At 44.3% G+C, this 18,385-nt stretch overlaps 1 protein-coding gene across 1 annotated transcript; it reads right to left on the reverse strand.

Annotated features, from left to right (window-relative positions):
• Positions 1-4,497: 4,497 nt before the first annotated feature.
• psap (prosaposin) lies at positions 4,498-18,151 on the reverse strand. Its single transcript, XM_080849453.1, has 14 exons — positions 18,014-18,151; positions 12,935-13,068; positions 12,357-12,431; positions 12,002-12,127; positions 11,217-11,438; positions 10,873-11,016; positions 9,973-10,029; positions 8,394-8,615; positions 8,057-8,149; positions 7,278-7,461; positions 6,512-6,675; positions 6,039-6,119; positions 5,718-5,825; positions 4,498-5,500 (listed from the first exon to the last, which is right to left on the reverse strand). The coding sequence occupies exons 1-14, from the start codon at positions 18,042-18,044 to the stop codon at positions 5,465-5,467; spliced, it is 1,677 nt and encodes a 558-aa protein (XP_080705579.1). The 5' UTR covers positions 18,045-18,151; the 3' UTR covers positions 4,498-5,464.
• Between the last annotated feature and the right edge of the window lie 234 nt (positions 18,152-18,385).

Raw genomic sequence — 18,385 nt, forward strand, 5'->3', positions numbered from 1 at the left:
CACACACACACTCTCTCTCTCACTCACTCACACACACACAAACTGGTTTGTCACATGTGTTTGTGCTCACAGGAAACAGAAGTTGAGTACAGCTGCGAGCAGTGTGGGGGTCAGGTGTCGAGCCTGAGGTGTAGTTTCTACACACTACCTCAGTAAGTTTGCCTGCCTCCACTGACTGCCACTTAAGCACCAACATACGAGAAACACAGGAGACACAAGAGAAACACACGAGACACAAGAGAAACACACGCGACACAAGAGAAACACATATGACACACGAGAGACACAAGACACACGAGACAAACAAGACACACGAGAAACACACAAGACACAAGTGAAACACACAAGACACACGAGAAACACATGAGACACATGTTTAAACACCATTGCCACCAATGTGACAGAGTTACTCCTGTACTCCTCCTGTTTAACAGAGTAACCTACAGCAGCCAGTCATTCATTCCACTGGCATTGGTCCTGATGGAGAGATCTCTCCTATGGACCAGAATTATAATTATTCTCTTTCTCTCTAGGGTTCTCATTTTACACCTGAATAGGTTTTGCCCCTTCACCCTCACCAAAAGCATGACACCGCTTCAGCTGGAGGCAGAGCTCCAGATCAAACAAAGGTGGTAATACACTTAAACACACACACACATACAAACAAGCATGTGCACACATCCACACACACTCACAAACAATCAAGCACAAACACACACACACACCCATGCATACACCCAAGGTCCACCTGGCGGCGACAAAATACTGAAGATCTTGTGTAAAATAGGCTTCGCGAGTTGTATGGGCCTTACATGTTACGGTGAAATATTTTGTAACTGTGCTCTCTCTCACACACACACACACACTAATAATGTTTTTTCAGGACTGAGGACATTGCAGGAAGGTGTGGCGAGTCGCCTAAGGTTTCGGCCCCCAGTGCAGGATCAGGCTGCTGCCCTGCAGCCCCCTCTGTTCTAGAGGGGGCGTCTTCCTCTGAAGGCAAGTCTCCTCTCTGCTCACAGTGGACGCTGTGTCACACACGTCGAACCAATGAACTTGCTTGTGTCCCTGTGCCTCAACTCACAGAACCATTGCTAACAACAAAACCAAGGTTTTGGGTCTGATTCCTACAGAACACATGCTGATTAGGGGAATCAGAAATCACAATATCATGTTTTATGACAGTGTATCGATTCTCAAAAACACTAGCCTCTTTGCATGTAAACTATTAATTTAAAATCGATAGTCGGAGGCGACTGAGTTGATACTGAGCAGAAGATGTCATCATCGTTCCCTCCTTCCTTCCTTTTACCCAGCATCCTCCATCACTCAGGAGCTAGAGGCAGGGACAGACAGAGAGAAGGTGGTGAGACACACAGGGAGACACTTAGGCTGAGTTCTTAGTTTGGCTCAAGTTGAAGTCATTTATGTAAAAAAGGTTACATGAGTTATTGAGGGTAGTGAAATGAGAAATGTGTTCATGTGTGTTGTACTATGAGTGTTCTACTATGGTGGTGCTGAACGGGTGTAATGTAAGTATGGTAATATGTGTGTGTGTTTCGTATAGTGATAGTGTGTAAACAACATGAGCCCCATGATGTATAAATGACACTGGTGTTTCTTCTGTCAGGAGGGAGGCAGCTCTACCTACTCCCTAATGAGCGTGCTAAGCCACATTGGGACCGAAACGGACTGCGGTAAGACACACACACACACACACAGGCAAATAAGACCCATATTTTTGTATGAGTGTGGACATCACAGAAACACAGACTCTACAAGGAGCACACACAGGTCAATATGGGAGGTGTGTGAGTGTGTTTGGTTTGTGATCTGTGGTTGACTGACACCTCCAGGTCATTACACAAGTGACTGTGCCGAGGAAGGGGGACTCTGGCTCTCTCTAAATGATGAGGAAGTCTCCGCCACTACTAAGGAGGCTGTACTCAGAGAGAGAGCCAGCACTGCCTACATGCTTTTTTACACCAGAAAGGTACACACACACACACACACACAGAAACGCAAAGAGACAGACAGCACAGCATATACCCTCTTCTACATCAGTAATTCAAACACACACATGCATGCAAACACACACACATACACACACACACACTTCATCATCCAGTCTCACCTTCTGCTCTCCATGTTTCTGGCCCCTCAGTGAAATGCCACTTCCTGGTCATCAAGGCTCAGCACCAGACGCAGGCAGGACTCTGCAGAGGCTTCGCATGTGAAGTAAGTTGACATAGTTACCCGTCTAAATGTTTATATACTGTACATAATTGCAGATGTATCGATTGCTTTTCAGAGGGGAGGAAAAAACAGCCACCCAGTTGTTAGGTAGACCCAGTTTGTAGTAAAAATCCTTGAAGGGCAGATTAAGAGCCCCAGTCTCCTGTCCAAACTCACCAGACATAGATAGCGTGCAGGCAGACCCATAGTAGTGGCATCTGCTTTGAAGTCCGTCTTACCTAGAAAAAAGGACTATAACCTCACTGTGTGTATGTCAGTGCTCTAATGGTGCATCTCCCCTCTCTCTAAAACACTAGATAAGGGTTCTGTGAGGGACTGTTGGACTCCAAGCCAAGTTTCCTCGTGGTGTCTCCCCAGGATCACGGTGCTAAAACAGATCAGCACCATCAAGTCCTGCTGCCTCCTGCGCACACATACTTGCCTGTATAAACCAACAACCTAAGGTTTCACACACTCCAGCCTTCTGAGGATATGTTCACACATACACAGTTACACACACACTTCAGCCAGCTGCGGATATGTTCACACATACAGTACAATCACACAATAAAATTGACTCAGTCTTCTCAGCTGTGTTCCCTCGGATTCGTTTCTTAAATTGATGCCCGTTCTCGTGAAAGTGGATTTGCATAGGCTACATACACGCACCACCAGCTCCTTATTAGGGCACGCAGCCATAGCCAAGTGTGCTGTTGTAATTTCCCAAATCCACACGAAAGCAACTCGTAACAGGTGTTCATTAATAAGGTGGAGATCTTTTCTTACGTTGAATTTCTGAAGTCCGTAAAACACATTTAAGAAGTCACTTTTTTTTTTTTTTTAAATCGAAAAAATACCCACCATAAGTTTGAAAACAGGTCCAAGTAGGAGTATAAAATGCAGTCAGTGCTGCCAGTCAAATTAGCCACCATAAGTGTGAAGACTGGTCACGAGTAGAAGTATAAAATGCATTAGGGCCTGAGTGCAAGTCATAGTTCTTAGAGATTGGGTTTAGTGTTTATTTATTTATTCACTTACATTAGCAGTGTTCGTGTACATTTACATCGTCCAAAGTGACTTAGGCTACAAGGGAGAGAACAGTCAATCTACAAGCAATAGAGACCTAGGTTGGGTTGCACCAACATGGATTAAAATAATCCTGGTTTAGAGTTAATCTAGGTTTAGTAAATCCAATAACAATAAATACTACCACGTAGAATCATGACTATAAATGTGAAACGCAATTGTTAATGATAAAAATATTCTCGTATTTATTATTATTATAATAAATCCGAGGATGTCTGTAGAGTTGACATGAACGCAATCACCAACGGGTTCTCACAAATTCAACCGTTAACCCTTTTAACACAGAGTTTTTTCAAATGTCATTCCTCAACGCGATTCCTCAAATAACGACAAGATGGCCCCATGGGATCGCATTTGAGAAGATTCCGGAAGAGTTACGACTGCTATTTCGTGTTCGGAAAGTCTTCTGAAGTTCAGAAGAAATCGCTGGTGAGAAAACTATGGAGAATGGCACATTTTTTCCTAAATCCACCGAAGTGGAGTTCCTTCTGAAGTCCTTCTGAAAGTCTTCCCAACTGCTGTCGAGAATGAGGCCCAATGACTTAAAATGGAGAATCGCTTCAGTGCCATTAATGGGTTAGGTTTGCCTGAAGCCAGGTTTCTACTGTCTGCCGAACTAGTAAGTAGCTTATTTGCCGTCTTGCTTTGTTTTGTGTTGCACTTGCTTGATGTTTGACTGTTAGGACAGTTGTTAACTAACTAGTCAAACTACGAGCTGATAAAAATAGTTCCCTAATTTAGGATAGTTCATATAGCCAGGTTTACTGGCATGAGACGTTGCACACCTCCTGCAGATGTTCGTTCAGAACACCTTTCCACCCTACACATTTCCAGTGTGTGTTTGGATGATTTTCAGACATGTTTACTTTTAGGCTATTTGGACATTTGGGTCACATTAATTAAGTTTGCCATTTATGAAAACCTATTTTGTGTTTTAAGCCTCTTCCATTGCAGGTCCACACCAGACTTGTATCAGGGTTGGTGTGTTCTCTGTGTAGCAGAAGAGAGGCAACTTGTGCAACTCACCTCTGATGCTGGAGGAAGCGCTTCAATAAGAACCTAGCCTGCATTTTACCAACTACAAAGAAAACTCGTATTGTATCGTCACCTGTTATGAGACAGAAAAATGCAGACGGAACATAGAGTAGGTCAAGAAATAAAACAGGACATAAAGAATAGATTTGGAGTAGTTTTTAATTCAATTAGAATCTCTTTACAGATGGCTCAGACTCAACACAGTGAAGCCGACGGTGATTTGAATGCACTAACGAGGAATCTCTAAAAAAGGAAATACGCTGATTAAACGAGCAGTGACATAGCAGACATTTCTGGTCATCCACAGATAAAAACACACGCGCACATGTAGAGCCCCCCCACAACAGTACTGCATCACTCCACACACCCATCTGAACTCAGTCTTCTCTTGATCAGTGCCCAGAAAAGACTTTCCATATGATGGGGAGGGGGTGGGGTTAAGGATTGGTTAAAAAGAACTAAAACAAAATACACTTAGATTTCTGGCCTCACAGGTCCTTCCATTTTTAGAATTCTGACAGGTAGGGGGGAAGCGGGTCAGGACTATTGGGGCATCCAATGATATCGCGGCTATGAGGTTTCAGACCTCCTTTTACAATCAAGGCACAACCTGCTCCCCTATCCCAGCCAAGGCTAAACAACTAATAATGATCTGAGTACCGCCAGTGAAACCACCTCCAAAAAAAAGTGTGTGTGTGCGCTTTTGCATGAGCCTCACTCTTCCATCACACTTCAAAGAAGTATTACAGCGAGACTAAGAGAATTTCAATTCTACAATGAAGAGTTTTGTCCCTGACTGAACACACAAAAGAAATAAAAACAAACTAAAAACACAAAAAACTGAATCAAGTCAAAGTCAACTAGGTAAATGTGCCCCGTCCCCAACCCATTGAGTAGACATCCCTTCATTAAAACATCCAGTTTTCTGCTTGTTAAATTAGCGCCAAAAAGGTTTAATGGTGGTCATTTCAAATCGAATCTTCTCGCTATCTTTTTTGTTTTAAAAAAAAGTTAAGAAAAAAAAACAATCGTTTTTAAAAACAGGAAAGCAGCGCTAGAACAAATTCTCCTTTAATTTCCCAGGTTTGAATGGTGTTGGTCCTCATCTTTAGCTCCAAATATGACGCCTGCAGTGAGCCACCGCCTGGAAGACAAATACAAACAGAGAAGTTAGTTCTGATATTCCTCAACTACAGGTGCCACAACTATTCAACACGCTTATTTCATGCAGCTTGGGGATTGGTGCCTGCACTTCATTGGCTAAAACAGGTCGATATTTGAACTTTTAGCTGAAGTGGATTGTGTTTTGGTTCTATAGCATGGTGGAGGGATGTGTGTGTGTGTGTGTGTGTAATCCTCACATTGCAGCGAGAGGCGGTCTCCATGTTCTTGCACCAGTAGGCGGGTCCCCAGCTGCACCGCTCCATCCCCAGGAGCTTCTTGAGGCCCTCTGGGCACGCTCCCATTTTCTGAGGACGCACAAGAACACACACTCTCAGAACAAAACGTTTTACTCAAGGAGCTCACAATCCACAGCTACCATCCTGTACTTGGCCAATATACATCAATTTTAAGTCTCGGCCATCACCACCTCCATAACACTCAAGTTAGCTAGACTGGATCCCCATGATCTGCACAGTAGCATTGGTAATGATGTGTCTGACGACTAAAGGAGTCCTCACCATGCAAACAAAGTCAGGGTCCATCATCTGGAGCAGCAGCTGCACCAGCATGGGCTCATACTGTTCAACCAGCTGGTCACACTTCACAGGGCAGAGGGGAGACGGAGGGGAGAGATGAGACGGATCACACTTATAGCCAAGAGACCATTACATTACATTTAGCCATGCTGAATTATAACCCAGTAGGGAAACATCTCATCATATGTTTCAATTCAATTTCAATTGTGGAACTAAAGCTTTACAGATCACTTGGGACAACATGACAACATACACACGTTGACCAATGTGGCGCAACATACACAACATCGTGTCACAACATACACACAAACGTGTCACAACATCGTGTCACAACATACACACCAACTATTGAAATGGAACAAATGAAGACTTGTTGGTGCTTGAAATGTAAGTGCAACACTGCAAAACAGAAAAGAGAGGCCTGACTGCTGTTCTGGTGCCGTTTTGGTTCTTACCTCGGTGCGGATACTCTCGGGTAGGAAGTTGCAGACCTTCCTGACGGCGTCCTCGATCTCGGCCTCTGTGGCGTTCTGCTCCAGGATGCCATCGACGTAACGCACGGCCATCTTGCACACGTCACAGTAGCCTCCAGCCTCAAAGCGGACTGTATCCATGACAGCTGGAGAGACACAATAAGGGGCTTTAAGGACAAACAGCTCAAAATCCTCACGTTTGAAATGAAGCTCAACCTGTTCCTTCTAGTGTGCATGTTGTTTACTGTACTAACCGTACTTACACCACTTACTAATCATTATATTACTAATACCTCATTCACTTCTTTTTACTTATTACCACCACTAATACTTACACCTGCACTTTATATATTTCACATCTATCTACACTTCCTACCTCAATTGCTGCTAGTCCCAATTCTGTTCATTTTTCATACCCAACTCTTACTGTATATATCTTATTTATTCAATTATTCCACTTTACATTTGCACATACTCTGCACTTTTATTTCTATTTGCTCTTCTGGTTAGATGCTAAACTGCATTTCGTTGTCTCAGTACCTGTACTCTGTACAATGACAATAAAGTTGAATCTAATCTAATGTTGTACCAGTAAACATAGGCTTTGAGTTAACTATAGGACTGATTGAGGAGTGAGTGGGCAACAAGGTTCACCCCATAAGAGTGATTGTACATAGTCCTTATTGGTCAGTGCACTACAGTGATGCATCTTGAAGTCTTCATTAGTTAATGTTAAGCACAAACGTACGGATGAGGAGACGGTCGGCATCTTTGCACAGCCCCAGCAGGGCACACACGGTCTGGGGGTCGGCCTCCTGCACCAGGAGATCAATGATGGCCTGGCCGTAGGTCTCAATCAGGTCCTTGCACTGGGCAGAGAGGGTCTTGGGGAGCACAACGCACACTTTTTCAATAGCGGCCATCACTGCCTCCTGAGAGAGAGAGAATAAGAGAGTGAGATATGGAAAAAAGGTGGTTTATTTTTAAAGAATTTGAAAGTCCCATGTCATGAATACCCTTCACAGAAACAGCAACCGTTGTGTTTTTGTAACAGTGTTCTGAGCTCAACAATGTATTCTTTCTCTTGGTTCTGTGCTGAGGTCAAGGCTTACTGGCATTCAGCAGTTTACTGAGAGCAAGAGCCGTGAGAATGACACCACCTCCCACCACCTGACCTGTTATGTCACTCACTTGTAGCACTACAGTTACAACACTAGGGGGTGCTGCGCACACACACACCAAACCATACGCAGAGGCGTGTAATACCGCTCAATAACAGGAAGCCAACACAGGTTTCCCATAACAGCATCGGAAAAAAACCCAGCCCAAAAACATGACTCAACTCTGATAGTTGTATCTACTGAGTTCTATATCACACAGCAGCTCACACTGTTGAGCTCTCCGTGCCTCACCTTAGTGGCATGATCCTGCACACACACTCCGTGCCTCACCTCAGTGGCATGGTCCTGCAGCGCACACACACACACACACACACACACACACACACACACACTCTCCGAGCCTCACCTCAGTGGCATGGTCCTGCAGCATGTCCTCCACCTCCTTCATCACAAACTCACAGATGGCACACTGGGGGGAGTCACGGGCACGGACCATCTTCTGCACAAATCAGACAAAGAGGAGGATTTAGAACACAGTTTTATGACTAACTCATCAAGAATAACCTCCGTTAAAAGGAGCCGGCTGTGGCACTGCACATGTCACCGAGCTCACACCGCAGCCAACACGTCACCGAGCTCACACATGTCACCAAGCTCACACCTGAGCCAACACATGGTTTTCTGTTGAGCTCAATTTTATCTGTTGAGGTTTAAGGCATCACGAGGTGGCAGTCATATCTTACTGTGGCAGCTTTGTCGACAGCGGGCTCCTCCACTTTGGTGGCTGGGACCATCTTGATGGCAGGGATCATGTTGACGAACGGGATGGACTTCACTGCCTTGGCAGCCACCAGGATCTCCATAGGGGTGGACTTCACTGCCTTGGCAGCCACCAGGGTCTCCATAGGGAAGGACTTCACCACAGACTGGCAGAAGCCAGCGCGGGCACAGATGTCTTTGGGTTGCTGCACATCAGAGGGAAAGAGAGGAGGGGCAGGTTCATAAATATCCATAATGAGACACACACAAAGCTTTTAATCCCCTCCAAAGAATGTGATGAGATGCATGGGTACAACCATGACTGCGATGACTTTCCCACGATCATGCACCCATGCAACCACCCCATGCTCTCCACTGACACACACGGTCATGCACCCATGCAACCACCCCATGCTCTCCACTGACACACACGGTCATGCACCCATGCAATCACCACATGCGTCTCCACTGACACACACACACTGACACACACACGCCATCTTCATGCAGCCAGGCCTGTTAGCTGTACATAGTCAGATGAGTGCTCGCTCTAGTAGCTGCACTACCACCTTCTACACAAGCAAACACTGTGGTTTTGATCTGCCTGCTGCTGGTTTAGTTCACTCATTAGTTGTTATCAATGGCAATTAGTGTTCAAGGGGTGACAGACTGACAGACACTGGTGACTAGACAGACTAAATGAAAGAAAACAAAGGACATCTATGAGAAAAAAAACGAAAAAAAAAAACATTGTGAGCATTTCTACATGTTCACCTAATTTTCTAGGTAGTTATATAGTTATAGGACAGATATGGTTCAGGTATGCCGTCTTTTCAGGTACCCTGTTTTTAGAGAGTTTACTGATTGGCAGATCTACAAAGACAGTGGCAGAATTCCATTCCAGTTCCTTAAAGCAAACAACTCTCATAACCAAGAACAAACAACTTGACCACAAGGGCGACATGCAGGGATCATGTTAGAACATGTTAGATCTGTAATCTGTTCTACGCAACACCACGGTCACATCAGTAACAGGGTTAGAGGGGGGGACGACACAGGTGAGCCACTGCACAGGCAGCACAGAGAACACAGGCAGAACAGAAGATGAGGCTGCAAGGCAAACACAGAGAGAGGGCAAGACCTACCTGCTCCTGGAGGACCAGCACAGTTAACCACAGCATGAGAGAGAGAGAGGGGGAGAGCACAGGAAGCCAAATAAACAGGAGAAAGGATGAAGGAGAGAACAGAAAGGGGAAAAAGAAACAACCTGATTAGAGATGTGAATGAGAATGTGAAAGCAAGGCCAGGTGGGCTTGAAACTAAGAATGAGGAAGGGGAATTACTAGACCTGTTTCTGGCAGCTTAGCAAGCAGACAATCTGCCATTATCGATTACTCAACTAAATTAATATCAATACAGGAATACAGGGAAGCTACATTATCACCAAGGAGAGCTACTGCAATAATAAATAAACAAATAGAAATGAAAAATATAAATAGGCTAATGAAGAACTCAAGAGAACCCCATGTAAATGCAGCCCTTTAGCACAGCATGTTTACTCACCATAGACATGAGCTGCTGGACCACCAGAGGGGCGTACTGGCTCACGTACTGCTTGCACTGCAGAGGGGAGGAAGGAGAGGGGGACACATCCATTCATTCAATGCCGCATTCTACAAGAACATATGGCCATCAGCCTTAAATCAATAGTTATGGATCACTCCACTATGTTTGAGACATAGGTTGAATAAAATACAAATGCTACTTCTACGGTGTGCCGTCCTATGGCACCTCTTATGGGCAGCTCACATACCATGCCATTCTATTCTATGGCACCCCTTATGGGCAGCTCACATACCATGCCATCCTATGACACCCCTTATGGGCAGCTCACATACCATGCCATTCTATTCTATGGCACCCCTTATGGGCAGCTCACATACCATGCCATCCTATGACACCCCTTATGGGCAGCTCACATACCATGCCATTCTATTCTATGGCACCCCTTATGGGCAGCTCACATACCATGCCATCCTATGACACCCCTTATGGGCAGCTCACATACCATGCCATTCTATTCTATGGCACCCCTTATGGGCAGCTCACATACCATGCCATTCTATTCTATGGCACCCCTTATGGGCAGCTCACATACCATGCCATTCTATGACACCCCTTATGGGCAGCTCACATACCATGCCATTCTATTCTATGGCACCCCTTATGGGCAGCTCACATACCATGCCATTCTATTCTATGGCACCCCTTATGGGCAGCTCACATACCATGCCATTCTATTCTATGGCACCCCTTATGGGCAGCTCACATACCATGCCATCCTATGACACCCCTTATGGGCAGCTCACATACCATGCCATTCTATTCTATGGCACCCCTTATGGGCAGCTCACATACCATGCCATTCTATTCTATGGCACCCCTTATGGGCAGCTCACATACCATGTCAGACAGGCCCGGTCCCAGCAGGTCACACTGGGCCTCGATCTGCCCAATGAGGGCGTTGACAAAAGTGGCGTTGCTCTTGGCCTGCTCCTGGGTATCGGTCAGGAACTTGACACAGTCCTCACACACGTCACCGTCCTCCTGGAATACAAGGAGCAGGAGGAGGAGGTGGAGGAACATTTAGAAGCATCCAGTATTTACCCACCAGTTAAGAAGTAAAAAGCATGATAATGTTGTGTTTCATTTCATTCAAGTAATTCACTAGTGAAGCCTGGAGAGATGACACATCAAAAATGACAGTACAATGATAAAACATGGAAACAGTGAGGACGGAACCCTACCTCTTTGGGCGCCTCCGTCTTGGGGGCCTCTGTCTTGGGGGCCTCCTGCTTGGGCTCCTGAGGGTAGAGCAGCTGAGGGACATTCAGGAGGAAGGGGGCGGCCCTCTGGGACAGGTCCATCTGGGGGATCTCATTGGACAGGAGCTCAGACTGGGCCTTGGCCAGGGCGGCCTGCACGCTGCTGCACAGGCCCATGGCACCACAGGCAACACTGGGATCGTCCTGCAAACACACACACGGGGAGAACATGTTAGAGCGCACACACACACACACACACACACACACACACACACACACGGGGAGAACTGACTGACTGACTGACTGACTGACTGACTGACTGACTGACTGACTGACTGACTGACTGAAGTTAGACTCATGAGCTACGAGGTCTACTTTATCCTCCTCTGATCTCCTTTGCCATCTAAGAAGGGATTGTGTGACAGGCCCCATTATCCAACACAGCCAGTGGCCCTTTGAATGTCAGAGAGTGCCTGAGTCACAAAGGGAGGTCTGTTCCCTCAGCCACCAGCCTTTTGGTAGCCCTCTAAATGTCACACACAGACTGCAGTCTCTCCCATTACAGAACTACACGGTGTAGATTCATCAGGACCATTAAGCAGACACAAATCATCTGAGACTAGGCCAGCCAGATGAGTATTCAGTGGGAAATGATTCTGGCCAAACGTGCCTCACCTTACAGCCCATAACAGCTATTCCTATCTAAATCTAACTAAAGAGATTTCCTCTTTGGGATGAGACAAGATGGCTGCCCAGTCCCCACTCACCAGCTCGCCCTTGATGATGCCGATGATGATGGGGTAGTAGTCGTCCACCAGCTCCTTGCACTCCTCAGAGATGGCCTCACTAGGGATCAGGGTGCAGGCCTTCTCAACGTAGCTCAGGATCTCAGCCTAGAGACAAAAACACACACACACACACACACACACACACACACACACACACACACACAATTAACAAGGTATCCAAAGATGATGTTAGTCTGCGGTGAAGTGAGGGTCGTAAACTAATTTAATGGAAAGCAAACTGAATTACAAGAACTTCCCTTATTCATTTGCACAGTGAGGGAACACAACCGCACATCTGAATCAAGACATCAGTGAAGGTCATATCTGGACTCACCTCTGTAGCATTGTCCTTCAGAAGCTGCTCAACAACAGTCAGCACCTCCTTGCACAGGTCACATGGTACAGATTTCTACCGGGGAACAGGAATATCATGTTAGTCATGGCAGGAATATGTATACTTTGAAGGGTTTTAGAGAATGTATGTATACTTTGAAAGGTTGTACAGAACGTATGTATACTTTGAAGGGTTGTAGAGAATGTATGTATACTTTGAAGGGTTGTACAGAATGGTAACTGCTTATGTCCATTTGTGTTTCAGAACAATTTGCATTTTCTGTGAAAAACCTGACCACAGTTGTACTGAATGGAAATTAGGATGCCAGTTTTATCACAATGGAAAATATCCATTGAATTAAGTATCCATTTATTTATCTTAACATGAATTGCACAAGAAATGCAACAATCAGTCTGAGCTTGCTTCCTTCTATGCTCTACCAGATGATTAATGCATATATTATGAACACATTTCAAGTTCTGCAAGACTCTACAGAACCGAAACGTTCTAGAGGAACTAAAGGGAACAGGAATTTCAGTAAATAGGAACACGTTAGGGGTGAAGGCAGGGTAATGTACCATCTGGGGCTTGTTCCACACGTTCTGCTGGCAGTGGGTCACGGCACCGCAAATAGAGGCAGTCTTCACATTCTGGCACCAGTAGGGGGGGCCGCGGGCACACTGCTCTGTCCCCAGCAGAGGGGTGGCCACAGCTAGAGAGAGGAGAAGGAGAGAGAGAGAGAGAGTTACTGTCTGTCATGTTTGTTATGCTCCCTGTTTATGAGATCAGGTGCATGTAGTGAGGTCCTGGCCAAACAGCCCAGGGCTCAGTGCAAGGTCAGCCAAAGCCATGTCTGTACAGGTGGAATGATCAGCCCACACAAGTTAACAAGTTCGAACATTATGATCAGAGGTGTATTTGTATGCTCTGTATCAGGTGAATCACGTTGGTTTTGACGCTGTTGTTGTTCACACAAGGACAAAACTATAGACAAGACTTTGTCCCGTTACAACTACACTCCAATTAGTCTGTATGGCACAAAACACTACTAATTAGCAAACACTGTAATTCCCTGATCTGGAACATGGATCAACTGCTAGCTTAATAAGGTCCGTCACGGCCAAGCAAAACAAGCCTAATCCTTTCAGCTCAATTTCTCAAACCTATTTGACCAAATCAAAGCTTTCAGAGGGGGAACGAGTTGAGCCACCAGTCTCGACCAGGAGGCCTGAACACATCGCCCACTGTATTCAGAAGTAACAAAGCAAAGTGTAAGAGTACAGAAAGGCCAGTCCAATGGGAGGCTTGACCGCATCGTCCACTGGGTTCCGGTTTTCACCATCACCGTGCTAAATGCAACCAGTGGAGACAGTCAAAGACAAAAGAAAAACAGAGATTTTTGGGGATCTGAAACTTTAGAGACGTGATGTGGAAAGCACCCAGACGGCACAAGGTTCCTCAAGCAACCAACTGCAAAAAGCCAGTGCTGAGGGGAACTGAGAGCCCCAGGCCTACAGTGTGGTTGAGGTTATCCTACGGTGTGCATTTGAAACAGTGCAGAACAAAAGCTTTGAAGAATCGGCACAAGACACACAGAATCGGACGGTGTGTGGATGGTGTGACTACAGACCCATGAGGACTTTGGACTGTAGAGTCCCAATTCCCAATTTCATAACTGAATGGTTTCAAAAGCAGTTTTTCCCTTTGTTCCGGTGTTTCTTTAGCCAGAGATAACAAGCCTGGGCTCTAGCCACTACACACTGTGCAAGCATATAGACATTGTCCACTTGTGGGTAAATGGTACTGTGCACTGTACATGTTCACCACAAATACCACAGGAATCTCAGACAGTGAGAACCAAGAGGCAAATCAGAATCCTACATGAGCCAGACACCCATTATCAGGTCAAGCGTGACTGAGAGCTGATAAAGTTAGGTGTTTACCAAGGCTGCACACCCGGGAGGCAAGATCACTGCTCACAAGTAACAAGCTTAAGACTCTCAAATGCTTGGAGCACAGCAATCCCACAGGGAACACTGACATTCACATCAGCAATCATCTTGCCATATTAAAATCAAAAGGACAGGCACATCAGTTCTTGAAGATGCTGGGTTGGATCATCCAGACAAGCATACATGAACCTCTTTTGCTATACGCATTATGTTATGTATGTCTGGGTGTTTTTTTTTTTATTAGGCCAACCCATCTTTGTGCTGACAGGTACTTTAGTTTAGGGAACAGGAGATCAGTACTCCTGGCAGGTTGTGACAAAGCACAAGTATTTGAGCAATAAAGCCTCAAGCAGTGTTTGCTTACTTGGCTCCTGTCAAAATAGTCCAGTCAGAGTCAGCACATCTCCAGCTTAGTCACCTGACCAGCTGCTTTATCTTAACAGGCAGTCAATAGCCATTTGAAAAACTGCGTAGTGAAGTGGGTTTATATGGCAGAGAAGTGAGGTGTCATGGGCTCAGAAGTGGAGTTAAGAGCACAGTGGCCAAGATCTTCATGAAGTGAGCGAGTGAATCATCCACAGAGTCACCATCACATGATGAGAGCTCACTGCGTTGAGCAAGGACCTGCCTCGCATGTTAAACACAGGCAGCGGGTGCAATGACTGGGCTTCATTCAGACCTGCAGAACGGGGTCATACCAACAAGTCTTGACTCGAGAGACAAAAACCTAAAATTGGCATGATTCTCTGACCAGCTATTTATTAAATTTCAGTCAAAAGCAAACCCAATTGGAACAGAGGTTTTAGAAAGGAGGGAAAATTGTCAACATGGGAATGACTAGGCTCAAGGGGTGACGGAAAAACTAAAAACCTCATCTATACATATGATACAATGATGAACTTCACCACCGTTTAAAAATAGGTCTAGAACAAAAGAAAGAAAGAAAAAGCATCTCACTCCAGACTCATACAGAAGTGGGTCAGCACAAGCTTGGAAATGATTAACCCCAGGCAAAACGGGAACTAAAGCACAAGACCTTGCTACACAGACCGCAGTGAAATTAGTTTTGGGTTGGATACTCGACAGACATTCCCTCAGGGGTTCTGCATTGATCTGGAGTCACATGACATGGAAGCTAATCAACAACAACAACAACAAAAATCAAGACTTTCAGTACAAAAATAAACTGCTGGATTTATATAACCATATTCAAACAAGTTGTGTTGATATAAGAGCTGCTTCTTATTCATCCAGTGCAGTAAAAACATCTGGTATGGATACCAGTCTGTGAAACTGAGCAAGACAACACTGCTGGATCCGGAGTGAATGTCTGTTGAATATCAAACCTAAAACTAATTCACATCAGTGCTACACAGAAGACCCATGAACTGAAACATCGGAGTAAACTTTAGCCTGCTTTCCACACTAATAATAGGCAGACATCTAGAACAGAGGAGGGCTGTTTACATATGAGAAAACCCTGTTAATACCCACTGTTTTGTATAAAACGTCACATCAGACTGACAATAAAATAATGTATGTATGTTTGTGGGTAAAATTCAAGAGGAAGGTCCTCAAGTTTAAGTGGGCAGTGCTACTGACCTAAAAAGAGCCATTCCATTTAGTGAGAGGATACATTGTCAAAATGAATTGATGCGCAACGGTAAAATTCGTTTTTACTGGTAGGCCCATGTAAAAAAAAAAAGGAAGCTAAAAGAGGAAATATTCCCTATGCATCATGTGAGGCAATAAAGCCTCAAGCAGTGTCGACTATCTTGGTGCTTTATCTTAACAGGCAGTCAATGGCCATTTGAAAAACTGCATAGTGAAGGGGGTATAGGTCAGAGAAGGTGAGTGAGGGGTCATGAGCTTAGAAGTGGATTTAAGACCACAGTGGCCAAGCTCTTCATGAAGTGAGTGAACCATCCACAGAGTCACCATCACATGATGAGAGCTCACTGCGCTGAGCAAGGATCTGGCTACAGAAATCATTTTATTGTCAGTCTGATGTGACGTTTTATACAAAACAGTGGGTATTAACAGGTTTTTCCTCATATGTAAACAGCCCTCCTCTGTTCTATATGTTTCATAATGAGACAAAATCCTTTGTCTGCCCATTATTAGTCTGGGAAGCAGGCTTAAGTTTACTCAGATGTTTCAGTTCACTGGTCTTCTGTGCAGCACTGCTGTGAATTTAGTTTTAGGTTTGATATGAGTAAAACAAAAAGTGAATCATTTCTTTACTAAATAATTCAAGAACATGCTTGAGGGTTGGACGACAGCCTGTAGAACTTTAACTTGCCGTTATTGTAAGGCAACAAACCCTTTAGAATGAATCAGTAATTCTGACACTGATGGCAGATCAAGAAGATTGAACAGTCGATGTCTGTAATGCTTTCCATTAATTACTTAGCGTGTGTAGTCACCGATCATACCTACACAACAATGTTTATGATTAAATTACTAAAGCACAACATTCATTGTGCACAAAGTCTTTCATAGATCTCTCGTCGCCATTTTGCTCTCAAAGTGGACCAGATTTATACATAAAATATACTAAATTTGACTTCCGGGGAAGCACGCCGCCGGACCCCACTAAGTGCGAGCTAGATCCACTCGCCATAGTTTGACATATCCTGTAGAAAACACTGACGTATGATAAGAGTTGACAAAAAGCCTCTAGCTGAAATAAGAAGGTGATTTCTGCTGAACTAAACGACACGTCTGTCGCTTTCTTCAAATTCGTTTCTAGTATAACTCTACCACTACGAGTCCCGAAAAACTAGTCCTGTTTTTGTCACGTTGATAGTGACTCAGCATGGGAGTGTTACAAAACAACATGAAAGCAAACATTACAACAAAGGAGATAAGGGCTAGTAGAGTTCAGAGATACTAGATTTGAGAGGTAAACTATCTGGAAGCAAAAAATGTTACCTAATTAGAAAGGTCAACTAGCCAACTACCCTGGATAACAAACAGCAACTCCCTGAAAGTTAGCTAATTAGCTAGCGATAGCAATTTGTTGTGTCATACTTAGCAGTTAGATAACGTTAACTAAGGTTAACATACCAGTCCGCCATAGCCAACTCAATAGAAATATATTGGTTTTCAATATCCAGTTATTAAATTATGAATGACTTACAATTATAATTATTTATCAGATATCGCCAACTTGCAAGGCTGTATTAATAACATAGCTAACGTTACCTAGCTACCATAACGCTAGCTTAACATTACCGTCCTCCAACCACAGAAGCTGCTATAAACTATATGAAGTTCGTTTTAGCAAGCGCACTAGTGCTATTTAGATGGTTAAAATAATCACATACACGGCATACCATCTCAGGGTAGAGCCTTATTGTCAATTGTGTTAATGTTATACATTATTTAAAAAGGTACATTTAGTAAACAATCTACAGTGCGTACGCACTTCTAGCTAGTGAAGGCTAGCTAAGTAACGCTATTTTAACAAATTTAGCCATAAATGGATTGGCTGACATTGTGTGCTAGCAAACGAACTCCGTCAACGTTTTAAGCGTAGTTCTGCAGGTAACGTTAACCTTAGATTATCCCCATCCATCTAGTTTCACTTCGACGTTGGCTAACGTGTTGTCTTTCCAATTTTGAATTCATAGACGTCAATGAATGTACAAAATAGAATCTTGACTCATCAAACCAGTAGTGCGGTTTTCATAAATAACTTACCTGTCGTGATAAAGAGAGCGAGAAATAACATGGTGTCGCTCAATTAGCGATAAGTTGATTTGTGTTCAATTCTCTGTGTGGTCTTCTTTCGCTTATGAAGCTAGCCTACTGCATTGCAGAACGCGATGTTCAGCCGAGTATTTATGTTGGCTTTGTCAGGTGACTCTGGAAAACATGTGACGGCTTGTTTTGGGAGTGTGCGCTTCCTTGTGCTAGCTTTATTGTAAGGATTTGTCGCCCCCTTCTGCAGTTTTAATTAATTTAACTGGCCATTACAAGGACGTCTACCCTAAAGTTTGCAGTGTGAATGGAAAAAGGGACAGAAGCACGGTTTTGGAGAAGCAAAGGATTTTTGTAAAATAAAATAATTAA

This window comes from Sprattus sprattus, assembly GCF_963457725.1.
Source record: "Sprattus sprattus genome assembly, chromosome: 12".
Taxonomy (NCBI): Eukaryota; Metazoa; Chordata; class Actinopteri; order Clupeiformes; family Clupeidae; genus Sprattus; species Sprattus sprattus.